Here is a 19,858-nt window from a genome sequence, read left to right on the forward strand (position 1 = left end):
AGCCCGAAACTGAAGACGCGATGCAACTTTTGCTGGACTGTTTCATATGAATTTCTTAGTCATTCTTGCTTTTCAGTGAACGCAAACTGTCAGTTTATTAAAGACGTAAACCTCTCACTGCATCTTCAGCAAACCTCCTAATACATGCACCCGAGGTGAATCGCAATTCAGCACGGTTCAAGGCAACTGTACCTAGTATGAATACACCCTAAAAGACTGTGTGGGGGTAATATTGGTCTCATGGAGTAAATTCTGTCAAATAATTAGAATGAAATGACAATACATCTAATTAAACATGAAACTGTATTTCTTATACATCAATCTCTGTCTCTCTCTTTTTTTTTAAATTTTTTTTTTACATTTTTGAAAGACAACACAAAAATTTGTAAAACCATTTCTTTAATGGAAATTTTATTTTAAATTAGTGATAAAATAAAATTTACCAAAGCAAAGGGACAGTATGCAGCTTTGCCTTGCCTCTTTAAAATCATTTTTTTTTTTTCTGAAAAGAGGATAAGTTCAGGTACTTAAATCTACTTCAGCATGTATTATTAAATCCTGTCTCTCATTTCATTTCCATTATTTTTATCTTAATATATCAACTCTTCATCTTTTCGCCCTCCTTATAACATGGGTGCATTAATAATACATCTCCTCTACTCTCAAATATGAGAAAAGATGTGTTGGGATGCAGCACAGACCAATGCTAACATCTTATGAAGAATAGAATATTTTTTTCTTTATTTATTTTTTGCAGTGCAGTTCTGCCACAAATTTGTGGCAGAACTTGACAGATTTCTGCTAAAATCCTTACTTCAGCACTGTATTCTTTGAGCACAAACAGTTCTTTGTATAATTAGCACTTGTGTGTATTGCCTCTTCTTGTTGAATCCTTCTCAAGTGCAAGTTGCTTTGGACAAAAGCGTCTGCTAAATGACTAAATGGAAATGTAGAAATGACTTAAATATGCCAAAATGTAGTAATTCTGATTCTTCCAAAATCTGTTTATGATATCAGTCATGTTCCGTTGAAATCTGTTCTGTGTAGTTTTAGGGTTATCTGTATGATTATCTGGTGATTTTATTTTATTTTTTGTAACATCCCTCACACAGTTGTCATACAGGTCATGATAATCACAATCAGCCACCTCTGGTCTGGTAGCTTTCTCAAGGGAGCTTGATTCTGGAGGGGACCTGGTGACGCACCCTTCACAATTCTGATGAGAGAAGCACCCTCCCTCCGTCGTCTTCCTCTGATTTTTTTTTTTCTTTCTTCCTTTTCTCTCACTCATACGCTCTCTTGCTCTCAGCAGTCACAGAGCTAGCGTGAGCACTGAAGGCTTTCCGCTGCAGGGAACCCTCGCCTGCTACTGTTGCTGAGTGGCTTTGAATGAGACCCATTCAAAGGATGCGGTCGCTGTAGCGCTGCGAGAGACTCCTGCGTCATGAAGAAGTTTGTGACTATCGTTCTTCGAGGCCTGGTCAGCCTGTCAATCAAACCTGGAGATAAAACCTGGAGCAGGGAACATGCCCGACAGTTAAAAAGAGAGGCCAGGAGAAGACGGACCACGTCTAAGTTTGGAAAGGTGATGCAAATAGATGTGTTAACGTTACCTGCGGCCTTCAGGACAGCGGAAAAATCGGTTTTGTGTTTTCATGACGTAGCTCATGGTTGTAAGTTATGAGACTTCATGCAACATTGCATTTTTTTATGTTTTAAGGTAGTAAAAAGCTATGTTAATTCTTAAAATGTTCAACTCTTAAATCGGTTTATTTCCTGACAGCATTGTGTTGTACTGCTTTTCAATGAGACTACAACTATCATAGAAATGCAAATATATACTCTTTGCCAAGTCATTAGTTTCTGTTTTCCATCTCCTCATGCTAAGCTTTGCCAATGCTGCCCTTAATAGAATCGCTTCAGTATTATGCTAATGAACGAATCTGATTGGAGATATTAGGATAGCAGCGGGGGAGAGGTGTTATAGGGCCTGCAACGATTTGGGGGATCTAGATGTTCTTGTCTACGCTGGCGGAAACAGTCATCATTCATTTTCATTGTTCAGATTAATCAAATAAGAGTTTGCTGCCTGGACATCTGAATTATACATGTCCTTATCCTGTGCTGAATGGAAGGATTTGGCTTTTCGAGGTAACATTTATTAACTTTCTGAGAGAACAAGATAATGAACTGTGACATGGAGGCTTTTTTTTTTTCTTTCTTGCCGCTGTATTTGCTGGAGTGCTGCAGCGTTGAGATATTTTTGACCTGCTTGAGCATTTCGTTTGAAATCAGCTTTGGTGTTCAGCATTTGAAGATGTTTTATATTGGATTTGCAACTAGTAAGCTGAATGCTTAGTCAAGCAGATCTCTCCTTTACACAAATGTAAAAAGTTATCTCGTGGAAATGTTGCAAGACTTTGTGCTAACAGGTCCTCACTGTTTGGAAGTTAGCTTAGATATAGCCTTGGATTCATAGGTTGATGTACCATGTATAGTTTTAATAACTTTAACTTTGTACAAAAACTCCAGTGTACATTTTTTGCATCTCTCATCCAGTTTAAGGTTTTGGTTTTTTGCTGCCAATTTGTGTTTTTGAAGGAAAATTTATATCAGCTTGGGCAAAAAAAATACATAATGGAGTGCAAACATCTTTGTTGCAGACTGTTCTCATGACATTTTGCCAAGGCTGTGGATTAAAGGTTATAAATAATGTTGTAAATTTTGTTCAGTTATTGCACAGACTGCTCATTTTGCTTACGATTTTAATCAGAAGCTAAAGGAGTTAATTTCGTTTTTCAGTTTTTTTGACTCTCGCAGTTCTGGTAACCATTGATTTCTAGACTTCAAAAAGGTTCCTATATTGTTCTTGTGATGATAAATGTCACCTATGTTTTGACGTTTTGTAATGGCAAACGTTAATTTGGGTAAATTAACCCTTTGACATCAATTTGTCCTACATATTTGACTTCAAGGAGGTGAGATGTTTCACGTGGGCTGGCCAATAACAGCAGAAGTTTTAAAAGGTTGGCAGGAATTGGTATTTTGGTGCAGCTGTTTGGTCACCGTTTATTTTGAATGGGCATTACATTGAGCAGTTGACATTAGGCATGGGCCGGTATAAGATTTTATCGGTATGTTAACCTTGGATAAAAATATCACAGTTTCACGATATTGTGATTACTGCTCTACAATATATTTTGGGTAAATACAAAAACTTTTCCCCCTCGGAATACAATATATTTTGTTTTGAGAGACATTTAAAATATTTAGTAACAGTAAACATGTCAGGCTAAATAAATTTAATGAATCCATGACTTCTGCTGTCTTCATTAGTTTCATAAACACAGATTTCTTTACATGATGATCTGAGGACAAAATCCTTGAACAAATTAATGTATTAATAATATATATTTTTAATAAACTAATATTAAGATGTTAGATTGTCATGTTGCCAACAGTCAAGAACTGATACATTCTGAACATCTGTTGATCTTTCTCTGGAACAGATCCTTTCACTTATCTGGAATCTGTGAACTTATTTCAAAACTCACAAGATAGTTTTCACTGGACAAAACTAAATGACTTATTTTCTTTTCAAAATTTCAAGGTATTTACATATTTACATCTGTTAATTACTTTAAGCTTGGCTAAACTGTGGTTCTTCTACTTGTACTACAGTCCTTCATCATTCTGCCATCATTCAGTTTTACTCCGCTTCCTCGCATTCATATCTGATTGTCACATTTTCTACAATAATTCTGAGGAAATTTTCAGGAATTAATTTAGATAGGGTAAAAAGTTCAATGTGTTATAACTGGAAAGTTATCTGCATTTAACAAATATCGAAGTGTTTTACATTTCTAATGCATGTTCATTTAAATTCTATGGAATTATGATGCTTTCTGTGTGTTGTTCCAGACTCCCACTTTTCTGCTAGGCTATTGTCTTTGTTTGGCATGGTTTGCAGAATCTGACTCCATGCATCGAGTAAACTGACTGACTTTTTAGAAAACTTGTGTTCCTCTTTAGTAAGTATATTCCAATACAATGTTTAAATGACTGCAGATGACCTTTTTGTGTACAGGCGGCAACATTGTCAAAACAATCCCCATTCACAAGCTATGTTTCCATCCACCTATTGCATTTTGAATATGCCTATAAAAGTGGTTGATTAAAACGCTGAGATGCACATACATTTTGAAAATGCATAAAAAACGTATGCACATAACTGAGTACGATAAACTTTTTATTCGGTAAGAAAAAATACACATAAACTATGATGGAAACACTTTTACCGAACAAATTCCAGTATACACAAAAAGAAAAAAAAGTCATGTGATTTTTGTTATAGAAGATCATGTGATGGTAAAAATGTGTGGCAATGGACAAACCAAGTAGCTAAGCGCATTGTAAACATCTGAAATGTTGTTTAGGTCATTTTAAAACACCAGTATTAATGTTATTATATTATTAATTACCTACAGAATTGTCAAGGTGTCTGTGCTCTGCACTGGCATTCTGCCTTCTGAGGCGCAAGTCAAAGAAAAAAATCATGCAGCTTTTCCTACCGCAGCATAATCCGTTTACTGTTGATTTTTGGTGCCAGTTAATCAGGAAGTGACGATTTTGTTCTCTTTGACTCGTTGGATGGAAACGCTGGTTTATTCGCATGTCATAAATTTAATTCACATTTTTGGATGGAAACATAGCTACAAACCAAAAAAATGACTTGAAGTGCTTTATTCTGCATGCCAGGTCAGTAGTTGGCGGCACAATAATTTTCACCAACCTTTTGTTTTTATTTTCCACAAAGACGATAAAAGTGTTATTTTCAAAAACTTGCAGTTTTTCAAAGTTTGCTTTTCCATTGTTGTTGTTACATTTATATAAGTGCATGACCAAAACTTCTTTTTTTTTGTACGTTTATTTTATCAGTATAAATCCTGCCTAAAGATGAGTTGATCGTAATGCTGTTTCTTTAGATAAACGGCGCATTGAAATGAGAATATTCAAGATAACAAACCTTCAGAATATATTTGATGAATGAGCCACACTAATTTTTTTTAATAAAGTCTCTTTTGGTATTTCTCGCATGGAAATATAACTCGTATAGACTTTGTCTTTTGCACTATGAGCATAACTTTCGCAGAAGTTGGCTACAGTTGGTGCTGGAGCTCAGATAAACATATCATTCTGTTTGATGCAGTGACGGTGCGTACTGTGAATACACAAGTTTGTGCTTCTCTGCACTGCTTGAGACCTTGACATAATGACAAACCTTATGCTATCTTTCAGGCATGGTGAATTTTCAAATCAACTGAGCACAGTGTTTTTCTCTCCCTTTCTCTCTCTCTCTCACACACACACACAAACACACACACACACACACACACAAACACACACACGGTTACAAAAAGCTTTTGTAATGCTAGCTCATCGCTGACGGCTGTTTTCACTTTTCAACAGAATTGTTTTTGTAGCACCTGCACCCTCTGCTTTCCTATTGGTCCTACTGTAGCTACTTCTATCTGTCTACTATAGTTATTTAGTTTATTAATTTATTTCAATGTAAAATCCTTTCATTACTAAACTTTTTTCGATTGTGTAGCTTTAATTACACTTTATTAAATTTAGATACAGTGAGTGAGTCAGATATGAATTAATGTTAACCACTCTGAAAGAGTAAGGCTTTTAGACCACTTTGCTGAAACAAGCAGCATATAAACATTATTTGTTTATAAAGCAGTCTATTTCTGTTAGTTTTTTTATATTTAATACTGTATTTGTGTATTTATTGTGACAGTGTTTCACATTTAGTTTAGACTGTAAACTTAAGTCAAAATGTATTTCTTTAGTTGTTGTGGTGTAGATTCAGCAGTGTTACAGCATATCAACTAAAACTTGTTTCTTACAAACATATTTTTGTTGCGTGTTAGCAGACCACTGTAATCCACACGTGGGTCTACATGCAAGCTGTGCTTTCATTGTGGGGAAATGAAAACAAAACATTTTGTTGTGGCACATTTATAAACGCAACACTGATGACCCATGTCTCTGTACAATTCTTCTACTTCTATTTACGGTGGCAACACAACGTGGCATCTCTCTGAACACTGTAACAGATAAAAGGAGTCTTCGAAGCTATATCATGCATATTAATGAAGTTGCATATCATTCACAATAGAGCACTCTGATTGGTTCGAACCAAGTAATTTCTCATGAATTAATGCTGTAAAATCATGTCATGTTGTACCAGCCGGTACAGACAGCCAATCTCCGCACTGTAATTTACACAATGATCTCATCGCTGTAACATAGCTTCAAAATTTCTTTTCAAACTGGGAGAACGAATTTAGTCTAAACAAAAAATAAATAAATTTTCACTTGTTAGTGCAATATATCCTAATAGTTTTTTTAGAAACGTGGGACACATATATGACTGTCAACATCGGAAAAAAGTGTTTTTTTTTTTTTTTTTTTTTTGACCATTTAAGGCTGATTTATACTTTTGGGTCAAGTGAACGCATATCCTCCAGCACAGCTTTCAAGCAGTCACCTACCCCTCGACATGGCTGACGAGCACCTCTCAAATAATATAACTACACGTCACAGCGACACATAGCGCAAGCTCTGTGATTGATCTGCTTGCATGGTTGCTGTGTCCAGTGTTGGTGGGACCGAGAGCTTTACGAACCCTTAAAGGAGCTCCAGATGCAAACTGTTTGCACGTCTTCCTGTTCCCAGGTCTGAATGAGCGAGTTTTAGCTACTTGTACATTAAGGTAGCGTTTAGAAAAAAGCGAAATACTTGCGAAGAAACATGACACAGTGGAACATAACCTATTCCCAGCTAGCGTTTAAGAGCCACACAAACAGCATGCCAAAGTATAAATGCAGGACCATGCGTAAGGTATGCGCCGCGGTTCATGCCAATCATTCGACACAAAAGTATAAATCAGCCTTTGGTTACAATTAAGACAGATTTTTACGTTTTATTTGTCGCTTGCATTTTTTTTTTTCAAACTCTGTAGTTGCCGGCTAGTTTGACTGTAAAGCCAGTATCAGTGTCGCTGTTTGTGTTTGCAGCGCTTTAAATCTTCTCAGAGGGATTATCCAGCTTTTCAGCAGGTCACTTGGACCCATTTGCACTTATGTGTGCATTGTTTTCCCTGCAGGTTTAGTTTTCACCTTTCTTTGTCCTTCACATACACATTCTTTGTGCATGGCCTACATAATTCCATTGTGGTGTTGCGCCTCACGAAGTCCATTGTTGCATGAATGCACAAAAGAGCCATTTTGGAATTTCATAAAACCTTGTGTGTGGCCTAAATATTTTGGTCCTTGAGTTGCGCCACACAGAGCCCACTGAAATGACCTGATCCAATAGTTTCTTTCATGTCCATGTCTGAAAGGAGGGCTGTTTTCAGCATCTGACAGAATTTTATTTTATTTTATTTTTTTTTTTGTGCAAGAGCTCTTTCTTCTTCCACACACCTGTTATGATTGAACTGCTCCCCATTCAGGGAAAATAGTGTAGTGGGTTGCAAACCAATACACTGTGTTTGGTCCAAATCCTGACTCTTCTTGAATCACACACTTCTGGGTTCAGACACACAGACACAAACAATCAAGGGTTCACTGGGGTGTGATGGTTCAATATTAAAGAATGTATTCCAGAACATACAGAAAGTATTAAAAATGTATCATCTTTGTTTTCATATGAGAGACAGATCAGATTAGATTCTTCTTCCTTTCCACCCGAGCTTCATACTTCTTTCCATTAGGTGCTGTCAGTATATCAAATGCTAGTTTGCGAACCACCATTAAAGGAACACCTCACAGAGCCAAATAGGCTGGGCACTATTTTCAAGCAATGAGTAACATCATTGCTACTGCTGTAGCCATGGTACAGCAGCAACGTTCCTTGATTATTACGCTGGAATAAGAGTGGTTAGACATCTACATTGAAAAAAGCAATGATATATGCAATGAAAATAGTTTTCATTTTATTCTTATAATAATTAAGCTACAATAGAGTAAAGCTTTTAATAAAATCGAAACAAGTGATTGAGATGGCAATGGTCTGATATAGTGATTTATGCTAAGCTAAAAGTGCTCCCACCATGCAGACCCAAAGATTGGCTGAATGAATTTAAAAAACGTGAGCTCAACTCTAGGGAAGGTTAGCATATTTCCGAGTGTTTCTTTAAATGAAAACGAAGGGGTTTAAATCACATGTATAGCCTGTTTGTTTGCTCTTGAACAATCGTACTATGCGCTTGATAAGTGTGACTTGAAGTGGCTTCTGGGTGCAAGCGCTCTATCAAACTATATGGGGAGGCTCTAGAAATGGTAATAATAAACATTTTCATAACAATGTAATAATTTAGAAAATCATCATTGCAATATATATATATATATATATATATATATATATATATATATAATATATATATATATATATATATTAGGGTTGTAACGGTATGAATTTTTCACGGTATGATAATCGTCTAAAACAATACCACGGTTTGACGGTTTCGCGGTATACGGTATGTTACAAATGTTACAAAATAATAGAACAGTGAAGCAAATTTGACTTTTTCCAAATAATATATTTTTAGTTACTATAAACAACACCACTTACAATGAACAAATAAAAATAAGAAAATAATAAATAATGTGTCAAAGTCCAAATAAAGTCCAAATAAACATGGTGCAAATCCTCAGTAAAAAAAATAGATATAAATATTTACTATACTATAAATAGTTACATAACGAAACTAGATTCAATATGGAACATCCTTAGGTTCTATGTGCCAGCATGGATTTGGATATGGTTATCTGCAATGCAGACAAACAGCTGCACCTTCATTTGCGTCTTTTGAAAACAGCAAGAGCAGCAGTTCGTCTTTGCTGTGTCACTGTTTTGTCATGTTTCTGTGCTGCTGTGCATGCAAAAGTACTTAGTATGAGAATTATTTCATGCAAAACTTTTTTTTTTGCGTTTTATTTAGCCGCGCATAAATGTATGCCTATCTCTCATTCCGTGTTGTTCAAAAAGCTTGGTCCACAAACAAAAGCGAAACCTATGCTTATTGGTTGTGATATAGCGAGTTTGAACCAATCTGGGCATGGAGGAGGGACAATGCATCAATGTATCATGTCTGATTTGTCCGGAGACACAGTGACGAGCGTTTCTTTGTCAAATCAGCGTTGTCAAATGTTGATGACGTAACCGCACTGATTCCGGAGCCTCTGAAAGTCCGCGAATGTTATGTGATACAGCTCTGGAAAGCTGAGATTCTCTTCTTTATGCCAATCTTTGAATTGTATGAATCGGATCAGCGGATCAAAAGTTATTAAACATTTAAGAGCAATACTTATTTTTAGCCGCGGGCGGCTGTCTCGGTCTTTAAGGGTTAAAACCGTTGATATGCAATTGTTCATGGTATGATAATCGTGCACGTTCAAATCGTGGTAAACCGTCATACCGGTATATTGTTACAACCCTAATATATATATATATATATATATATATATATATATATATATATATATATATATATATATATATATATATATATATATATATATATATATATACTGATATCTGTGATGCAGCAAGCCCAGAGTGAAATGACAAAGTGATCATAAACAAGAATTTTCTCAATTCAATCGAGTAGCAGCTTGGACCTGGAAACAGTAGGTTATGTCATACATCACGACTTTAACAAGTGAATGTATCCACATGAATCCTGAGCTATATGCTAATATCATGAAGTCTATTTAAAGATGTTTCATTAACTGTTTTTCGTCAGCCATCATTCCAGTCTTCAATGTTTTGCGATGCTTTAAAAGTAATGTAGATATGCTTATACGTTGCCTTGGAAACCTTTTTTTAAAGGTATAAGTTAATGCCATTAAAATAAACTCTACATAAATAGAGATGCGTTCTGTTTCATTTATGTTTGAAACACTGTTTTGCAGAAAGTGCTTTTAAAGCATTGTCATGTCCACTTATTTTAAGTGACACTTAATAAGTGTCTTGGGACTCAAGCGGTCTTGTGTATGGAATCAATTAAGCCACATATGGTCAGCAGAAATATTGCCCCTGTCTGCTTATGTCTAAATCAATGCATTTGGGTTTAGATTTTATTATCGGCTTGTTCTAATTACTAATTTTACTAGCAAACCCTTCAAGTGAAGAAGTACCCTGTGATTTCTTGTGCTACATATACAGAAGAGTTCAACATCTACAATATGTATTTATGTACTTTATTAACTACATAAATGGTTACTTTATGTTCAAACTGTGTAGATTTTTGTAAATTAACTTTTAGGGGTTAATTTGATTGTTGAAGGGGGTTGTCACTCCCATAACTTACTGAACTGTGCACATAACAGGATTAAGCAGTAAATTCTGAACTCTCAAGCCAGTGTGGATGAAAAATATTTTAATCTATAAAGTAGTTTAAAATGTGAACAAAAAACAAAACAAGCTAAATATCATTCGTGAACAGAATGTTTTCAAATTGTAATTTAGCAAATGCTAAATGATGCTTAATCAATATAAATTTTTGTGTCATACATCAAGTGCTAGTTAGTTGTCTTAATCAGCATGATAGTTAAATATAAAAGTGTGTTATTTTTATTTTCCATTACAGTATTAAACACAATAAATAATTCAACATATGGTGAAAATTAAAGTGAATTCTCCTGTGATGTATGAGCCTTGTACTTAAACTACTGGACCATAATAGCAGATAAATGGAATAAAGAAACTCATAAATGTAATTTTCACACACTCCATCCTCAGGGCCAAAAATGCCTATAGCTAAAGAAACAGCGATTTATCAAGAGGACAAACTCTATCACTCCTCTATTATGACTCTGCAGCACCACACAAAGGTCAGACTTACTTCTCATTTGGAGTTATATCAGGTTATGCCATGCTTTAGTCTTATATAACAGATAGGAAGGTTTCCCCAGCCATGTAAATCTAATGCCCTTTTGTGTTTCTAGAAAAAAGTTGTGTGTGTGTGTGTGTGTGATACTTGCCATATCACAGACCTCTGCTGTGACCGGTCAGGATGTTTGCGTGATTGTTGAAGTAATGAATCTGTTATCTGCGCTCTGCGATGTTCCACAATGGCACGTTTAACGATGTAACCACTTTTGAGTCCATACTATTTAATATCAAGATTGTAGATCACTGTTAGCAGTATTGTGTGTTTGAAATACTTTCTTGAGTTGTGAATAAACTAAAGTAGCAGTGCAATTCTGTAATCCAGACAGTAGATCTCATTATGTGGTAGGCAATGATGTTTGTCACTCGTTTTCTCGATCTTCCTCTCAGCCTTTCTCTTTTGCACCAAAGCATTCATCTCTTTGCTGTCTCACTGCACTTAGAGCAGTACTAACCAGCCTACACATTTACCATTCACTGTCACTCTGACAGATCCAGACTCCGCCCTCAATCAGAGTGAGGTGCAGCTGAAAGGCGGGGCAGAAAATGTCCCTCATTAACATACACTCAATCCCTTGCTTTGTATTGGTGTTTTCTCTCACCATGTGCTGCTACCTAAGAGTTGAGAGTATAAAACAAACACCAGATGGAAGAATGAGGAAAAAAAACAGAAAGGCAATTTAATCTTTGACTAATTTGATCAGAGTCATTTTTGAGTAATTACACTGCCCTCAAGTGGTCTTATGTGTGAGTGGGAATCCCTGCTTTTCTTAGCTGGACATGATATATTAAAAGACTTCTCTCTTTTCCTCTCACAGATGATCTTAACGGTGTATTTGAGTGATGGGGAGCAGGCCTTGACGGAGGTGCCCATCACTCCAGAGACAACATGCCGCGATGTGGTGGAGTTCTGTAAGGAACCGGGAGAAACTGGATGCCACCTTGCTGAAGTATGGCGTGGAAATGGTGAGGTTTATTTAATTAATCTATTTATTTTTATTAATTCTTCCTTAAAGGTGCCATAGAATTCATTGGTATGGTATGTTAATTCTTCTACTGGTGTCCTGGTGTTATTAGTATTTTATGCATATATTGGTATGCTAATCCTGGTGTGTCAATAGTTCTCTGATTCCTACGGTACATAGAAGTTAGAAGTCTCCAGAAGTAGTTTTACATGGAATGAAGTGGTCTATTTTTACCTTATACGAAAGGGTCATGAATAATAACAATGAGCTCTGTCTGATTCACAACAGGTAACACAGCTAACAGATATGTAAACATGTATAACCGACGGGTATCTTCATGACTTTCTGCGATGTGCTTTGCAATACAAGAGTTGCAAATAATCATACTTCACATACAAACAAACACAAAAAAGATTTGAACAAATTGAGCTGATGCCTTTTTCAAATGCATTTCAACTGACGTGACAGAGTTGTAATTCCACGTGATCCTGGTATGGTGTGACATGATTACATACCGTTCGTTGCCGTGAATTCAAGGCACAGTTGTATTGCCTTGTTACTAGTTTTACAATAGCAAGCTACTTTGAAGATAACCATTTCTTTTTTCTGTTATTTTTTATTTTTTTGTAATTCAGTTTTTTATTTCCGAAAGTGAGAATATACAATTTTTACAATCCGATAACAAAATACTTTTAACAGCTATAACCCCATATATATTCCCCACCCCCCCACCCCATTATACGCACATCAGGAAACACAGAATAACTATAGTTTAGACCAAGCTGTTAGATAATTTCCATTAAGTTGTCATCCGTAGCATCAGATGAGGGTTAAGTGTCCAAGATTTCTTTGACGTTGCATATGTAGATTTTCCATGTCGTAAGAATGTCCACTTTGGCATGGTTGATCCTTGCTGATGACAGTTCCAGATACAGTATTTCCAATAATGAATGTAACCAGTGCTTAACTGAGAGATCATGAGAAGGTTTCCACCTTTGTACCAACATTTTCTTTGTAGCAGTTGAAGCAGCTAACCAAAATTTACGGACCTTTGCATTTAAGGGAAATTGAGAGTTATCATTCAATAGTAACAGTATAGGATCTTTGGGGAAACAAATTTTTGTAACTTTAAATTAAATTGTCCATCACCGAATCCCAAAGTTTTTGTACCTTCGGACATTCCCACATCATATGTAAAAAGGTATCTGGAAGCTGTGGTTCATAGGACTTACAATATGGATCTGGAGATATACCTATGATATGTCGTATACGTGTGGTTAAATATGCCCTGTGGATAGTTTAAAATGAATAAACTGGTGATTAGGGTTTTTGGAATTTTTTCTGTTATTTATTGAAATAAATATCAAATTAATGTTCTGTTATCAGCATCACCATGGAAAATGAAACCATATCAAGGTGACTTGATCCATGATATCGTAACACAAGTATAAATTAATATTACTCTGAGTAAAAAGTTCATCATAATATTAGTTATCTATGCTAGAGCTTTGCAGTTGACTAGTTAGCTAAGGTTCACAGTACTGTAGAAATGGCTAAATCATTTATGTGGATTTGATAACTACTTAATGCTTGTGGGGCAGTTTGTTTTGGCAGGATAGTAGAAATTGCCCCTTCTTTAGAAACAAACACAGTTGGTGGCATAGACTATAGTACATCTTTAAAGGGATTTTGGTGTAGCCTATAAATGATCCTGACTGTAATGTCACAGTTTGTGTTGTATTCTGATTACCTGTTTTTATGAGGCGTGCTGTATACCATTGCTATGTTCTGAACTCTATTATTCCGATATGCCTATAGTGTACCATTCTATGGCACCTTTAATAGTTCCTTAACCCCTCCTTTTTGTTTATTCAGTATTAGCAATTGAAAGCAGAGTAACAAGCAGTGACTTTTGTGGGGTTTGAATTAATGTGTCATTTACATAATTTCTTAAATTAAAAACTTTAAATTGTAGACAACAATGTAGTTTCTCTTGAAGTCGTTTGTATAGACTTTTATTTTTCTCACCTTCCCTCCCAAGGATTTTTTCTTAAAAATACAAATCTGTTTGCTTTTTATCTCTCAAAGACACTCACTGTCAATGTTTTTAGGAATTATCTGGCTGCAAAGAAAAACACCCTCACTTGGTCTTTTCAGATTAAACCGATACTTTTGTTCTGACAGATGGGTCCATGTTTTTTCTTTTTTTCTTTTCAATTTTCCATTTCCCCTGATGATGGTGATTTGTATAAACAGCTGTGTGCCAGAAATGTTATCTTTGCTCAGGGAGCCTCCTTTCAAAAGTCCTTCCATCAGCACTGTGTCCTTTAATCCTGAAGTGCATCTGTCATTCGAAATTGTGATGAGCCTGGTTATTTTACAGCAGGTGATGGATTGCGTAAGATCCACCGTTATCACTTACCAAGTTGATATTTTCCCTCACCAGTTCTTCTCTTGGTGGTGTTCAGTGGTTTAAGCTTTTCAATTACGTAGTTATTTTGGAACGTCTGTAATCTTTTTTTAATGAGAAACAATTAAATGAAATTTCACTTTATGTAATACAGCTGTCAATTAGTCACTCGTGTTGTTCTAAATCTGTAAGACTTAATCTGATATCCAAATATCCAAAATTAAGCAATTCAAATCTCTTTAGGAGAATCAGTTATCACACATTTATTTTTTCCAAATTTAATCATTCATTTACTTTTTTTTTTTCGACTTAGTCCTGTATATTCAATTATTTATTTTTTACTGTTGATGTTTGTTAATTACTGAAATGCTCTTGCCATGAAAATAGCCTTAGTAGCTGACATGGCAATAAATAAATAATGAATGAATAAATTAATTTAGACTTAGTCTCTTTATTAATCTGGGGTTGCCACAGCGGAATGAACCACCAACTTATCCAGTGTATGTTTTACACAGCGGATGCCTTTCCAGCTGCAACCCCTCTCTGGGAAACATTCATAAACCTCATTCACACACATACACTACTGAAAATTTTGCCTATCCAATTCACCTATACCACATGTTTTTGGACTTGTAAGGGGAAACCGGAGCACCCAGGGGAAACCCACGCCAACACAGGGAGAACATGCAAACTCCACACAGAAACGCTAACTGACCCAGCTAAGACTGAAACCAGCAACCTTCTTGCTGAGAGGTGAATGTGCTACCCGCTCAGTCATAGTGCTGCCCAATTTTTTTATATTAAATATATTGATATATCAAATATATATGACTCAATTCATATGCATGACTTTTTACAGTGTCTTTATAAATATTTTGAACCAGTAAAAGTTTGGTTTAATGGACTTTCACTGGAGGCACAGAAATTTCTTGAAAATAACAAAGATTTGGCATGACATAAGGGTGAATTATTGCTAAAATTGTCATTTTTAGTGAACTAATCCTTTGAATTCTCTATATGTACCGCCTTACAATAAACAAAACAAAGTTATTAATATCTAAGTTATATCTAAGTTCTCAATAACCAAGTTATTATATGTAAATCAATATACCCAGTTACAAAGAAACATCAAATTGACTCTTCCAAAGCCTAACTCTCCTTTTGACCTGAACTAGTACTGTAAATGGTCACCTAAAACACCATCAAAACATTCCCTGCTTTTTTCTGGAAAAACCTGGCAACATGCTAGCATTATATCTAGGCTTTACTTGGGTCAGCAGCCATTTTCTTTAGGAAATACAGCTCTAAAATAGTTCCTGTCTGAATAGACTGGTTGTCAAACTCAATAATACTTGCTCGTGAGTATATAGAGGTTAACGTCCTTTTGTTGTTTTTGCCCTTTAGCTAAAGCTTTGGCTCCAGGTTTCATGCAAGTTTAAATTGGCTGTTCTTACTTGCTTTGTAAATGTCCCTGAGCCCTAGAAGCTTTTCTTCACTTTCATACTTTCTTCTATTGTTCTGTGTGGTTTTATTCCATCCTCCTCTGGGTGTCCGCCAAACGTCCAGATGTCCCTTCACCTGTTATCAATGTCCAAAATATTGTTTTTACCCTTATCCATGTATCTGCTGCCCACCCAGCCTCACCACATTTCTCTGGCCGGATGCCACATTTGATTCAATTTCACTTTTCCATTGTTCCTTTGATCCCACTGTATTTGTTCTTCTGTTCTCCTCTCAGGTGTGCGTAACATTGGAATGAAACACACTTCAGGATAAGACAGTTTCTCTCCTGCTCTCTTTTTGATGTGAACACGCTTTGTTCCATTGAGAAATAAACACACTCTAAAAAAGATGTGATTTTTAAAGTGGTTTGTTGTTTTAATGTTCTCCCCTCTCCAGAGCGAGCCATTCCCTTTGACCACATGATGTATGAGCACCTGCAGAAATGGGGCCCTAGGAAGCAAGAGGTCAAGTTCTACCTACGCCATGAAGACTCGCCCACCGAAAGCAGCGATCAGGGTGAGAACACTCCCACTTTAATGGCTACAGGCCACATCACGCCCACCGCCGCCTTTATCTCATTGGCTGAGTAGCTGGATGTTTTTCATTCCCTCTCAGTGGCCTCTGACTTGTGAGAGAAAAAGACAAACACATTCTGGCCAAACAATGGAGGGTTCTGTTCATGATTCAGTTCTGTTGGGCTTTCACAAACTAAGAGATGTCAAAGTATCGTTGCAAGTGCAATGGCCTTCAAGCATCTATGAGCAAGGCACTAACTAAGAAATAATCTACCACAGCAAAATCAACTACTATGTATTTATACCATTCTATATAAAACCAACTACCATATATTTTCTTCAAAACTGATTCATGTACAATGTAATGTGTAATTATTGGTTATGCAATGGAGCACCTTGCCTTTTTAAATCTTTACTGTTGTGGTGCAAAAAAACATTTAAAGTGTTCAAGTACATTAAAGTCTGGATGAACCAGTTGCTCAGACTTTTGTTTCAGTATGTTGACGTTTTTCCAGCTGAAACAGAATATTGAGTAGGAGCAGGGCTTTTTTTATATTAAGGCCTCATAGCAATCTAATAGTGAAGGGTGTGGTTAAGGATATAGTGGCTGAAGCTGTCAATCTGACCTCCAAAATGTGTGTATATATATATATATATATATATATATATATATATATATATATATATATATATATATATATATATATATATATATATATATATATATATATATATATTAAGTTTATTAACTTTCACTAATTAATTGTTCACATAAAGAATAACATTGTTTACTGTAGCATTGAAAAAAAAAAACATTGACCATTTGGATTTCACATGGACTATCACAATGGATTGTATGGGTATAAAAAAAATATATTTTAAAATTAAAACTTTTGACTTTTGCTTAATGGTCTCAAAATGTTTACTGTTCAATATTTTAAGGCTCAGTTTTCACAGTTAGTTCATGCCATTCCATTACAGTTTCAATTTTTTTAAAGTATTTTTTTGAGATTTTAAGCATCAGTTAAGAAAACATTAGCATCTGTCAGCGTTAATTGTGGGCAAAACTGGATAATTTTGAGATTTTGTCAGCTAATTTCATCTTTAGGGTTAAAATTATTTTTGGGGCGGTATCAAAACCAATGACTTAGCACGAATCTGCTGATGCGCTGGGGAAGTTAGGATGATTCTAAGGGCCCACACATTTAGGGGTCCCCTAGAGACACATTATTAATATGTTTTTTTTTTCTTAAAATTATCTTTTTTTCTTCTGGAGAAGTTTCATTTCAGCTAGAATAATAGCATTTTTAAATGTTTTTAAAATAATTTTAAGGTAAAAAATATTAGCCTCTTTAAACTTTATATTTTTCAATAGTCTACAGAACAAACCATTATTATACAATAACTTGCCTAATTACACTAACCTGCCTAGTTAACCTAATTAACCTAGTTAAGCCTTTAAATGTCACTTTAAGCTGTATAGAAGTGTCTTGAAAAATATTTATTAAAATATTATTTGCTGTCCTCATGGCAAAGATAAAATAAATCAGTTTTTAGAAATGAGTTTTTAAAACTATTATGATTATAAATGTGTTAATCTTCTCTCAGTTAAACAGAAATTGGGGAAAAAAATAAACAGGGGGGCTAATAATTCTGACTTCAACTGTATATTACATTGACTACCATTCAGTTTTGGTGTTATGAGAAATTTAATGTGTTTGATAGAAGGTTCGTATTTGCATTAAGTCTTTGTATTTGTATCAAAACAAGCTAAAAAATATTATTTTAAATTTTCAAAATACATTTGAATCCTTTGACATAATTGAATTTTATTGTCATATGATCTGTCAGAAATCACTCGCATGCTTCAACGTTGTAAAAGATTGTACTGCTTTTTATTTTTGTGAAAACCGGGATATTTTTGTTTTCCATAAAGCTTTTATGAATAGAAAGTTCAAATAGGTTACTAATAAAATGTAATCCTTGCAAAATAAAAGTATGCTTAACTTTCACTAAAATCTTGTTTTCACAATAAAAAGATGAAACCGACTTAGTCCCTTTCTGATCAGCTTTGTAAAGCAGGATTTTTGACCAGTGAGATTTCTCCATGGGTGGGCTTGTTGCTCATATGATCATGTGCATGATTCATGTTAGCACAGCTAAAATCTCCTCCTCTTGTTCTTTATCCTATCATTTGTTTGTTTTGATTTTTCTGTTCACATCCCAATGAGGTTTTCCTTTAAATGTGGGCAGGATTAGCTTGTAGCAAGCATCCACATAGATTAAGCCATAAACCTGAAACCCCCTGTGCGTGTGTGTGTGTGTGTGTGTGTGTGTGTGTGTGTGTGTGTGTGTGTGTGTGTGTGTGTGTGTGTGTGTGTGTGTGTGTGTGTGTGTGTGTGTGTGTGGGAGGGAGGGAGGGAGGGAGGGAGGGAAACAGAGGCAGTCATCCACTGAAAGCACAAGCTCCGTTCCCAGTGTCACATGGCAAAAACTAACAGCCCTTTAAACATTTGTCTTATGACGATGATGCGTTCTCCATTCAGCCAACCACCGTGTATTTTAAGATGCATTTTTGTTGTTCATTCATGATTATATGTATCAATTGAATGTGCTTTTTGTTTGATGCGCTCATTATGTTTTTAATTTCTTCACTCTCAGGGAGCCAGCAGTCTCAGGAGCAGCCCAGCAGGAGAGGAGGAAGCAGCTCAGACACGCACAACGAGAACGGGGTTAGTTCATATCTCATCCTCATCAAAATGTGTGCCTTCTTTTCTAATCTTAGCATTGTGGTTATTCCAAATGCATCCTAAGGGTTTTACTTCTCCTCCCGAAGAACATCTTGTGCTTTTCTGACCACTGTAATGCAAAGCAGCTGCCGCAAAAAGATTGAATCTGACACTTTTCAATACCGAAGCATTTCAGCCACATCGTGTCATTCAGGGTTTCTCTGTTAACCCTAGCCAAAAACAGCCAGAACCGTCACGTCCCAGAGTCACTCTGAATTTTCTTTCATATAAGCATTTGACACATCACTCATTCTTTTTGTGATCTGCTTCCTGCAAAAAGTTGTCATCTCGTCCAACCATCTGGCCCAGATTCCAACAGGGGAAAAGCCAGGCTCCAGAAAGCGGAACTAATTCCACCTTTAGGGAGAACGATGAGTGTAGACCACCAGTGTGTGTGAGTCGAGCAGCTCTTTCTTTTCGTATAGCTGTTCAGAGATGCAGTGATGGCACAGGTAGTTGGTGGATTTGGGAGCTGATTAGTGATGCTGTTGCCACCCAGGCATGAAGTCGCACCACTTCAGTGCTGAGCACACACTTATTTCTGACAGGTGCTGCCTTCCTGTAGGGACTGTTACCCAACGCACCTGTCTGCCTGTCCTGTCAGGTAGCCATATGGCTCTCATTTCCATTCGCTGTTTGTGTTTAAGAGGAATCAAGATGGGTTAACTTGTGTAGCCATGGCAGTTGGCTAGTTTGGCTTGTGTTTCC

The 19,858-nt window shown here is 36.0% G+C and overlaps 1 protein-coding gene across 17 annotated transcripts in view; it reads left to right on the forward strand.

Annotated features, from left to right (window-relative positions):
• ppp1r13bb (protein phosphatase 1, regulatory subunit 13Bb) overlaps positions 1-19,858 on the forward strand; it is an 84,824-nt gene that overhangs the window by 18,978 nt on the left and 45,988 nt on the right. For 9 of the 17 annotated variants that reach the window (XR_012395559.1, XM_073932614.1, XM_073932616.1 and 6 more), the window contains 3 exon segments: positions 11,787-11,934; positions 16,243-16,362; positions 19,023-19,093. Coding sequence is in view for 12 of the 17 variants with exons in the window: in XM_009294642.4 (XP_009292917.1) it covers positions 11,787-11,934; positions 16,243-16,362; positions 19,023-19,093 (339 nt within the window). In the remaining 5 variants the exon portion in view is untranslated. 17 annotated transcript variants of the gene reach the window in all.

The sequence above is a fragment of the Danio rerio genome, chromosome 20 (genome assembly GCF_049306965.1).
Source record: "Danio rerio strain Tuebingen ecotype United States chromosome 20, GRCz12tu, whole genome shotgun sequence".
Taxonomy (NCBI): domain Eukaryota; kingdom Metazoa; phylum Chordata; class Actinopteri; order Cypriniformes; family Danionidae; genus Danio; species Danio rerio.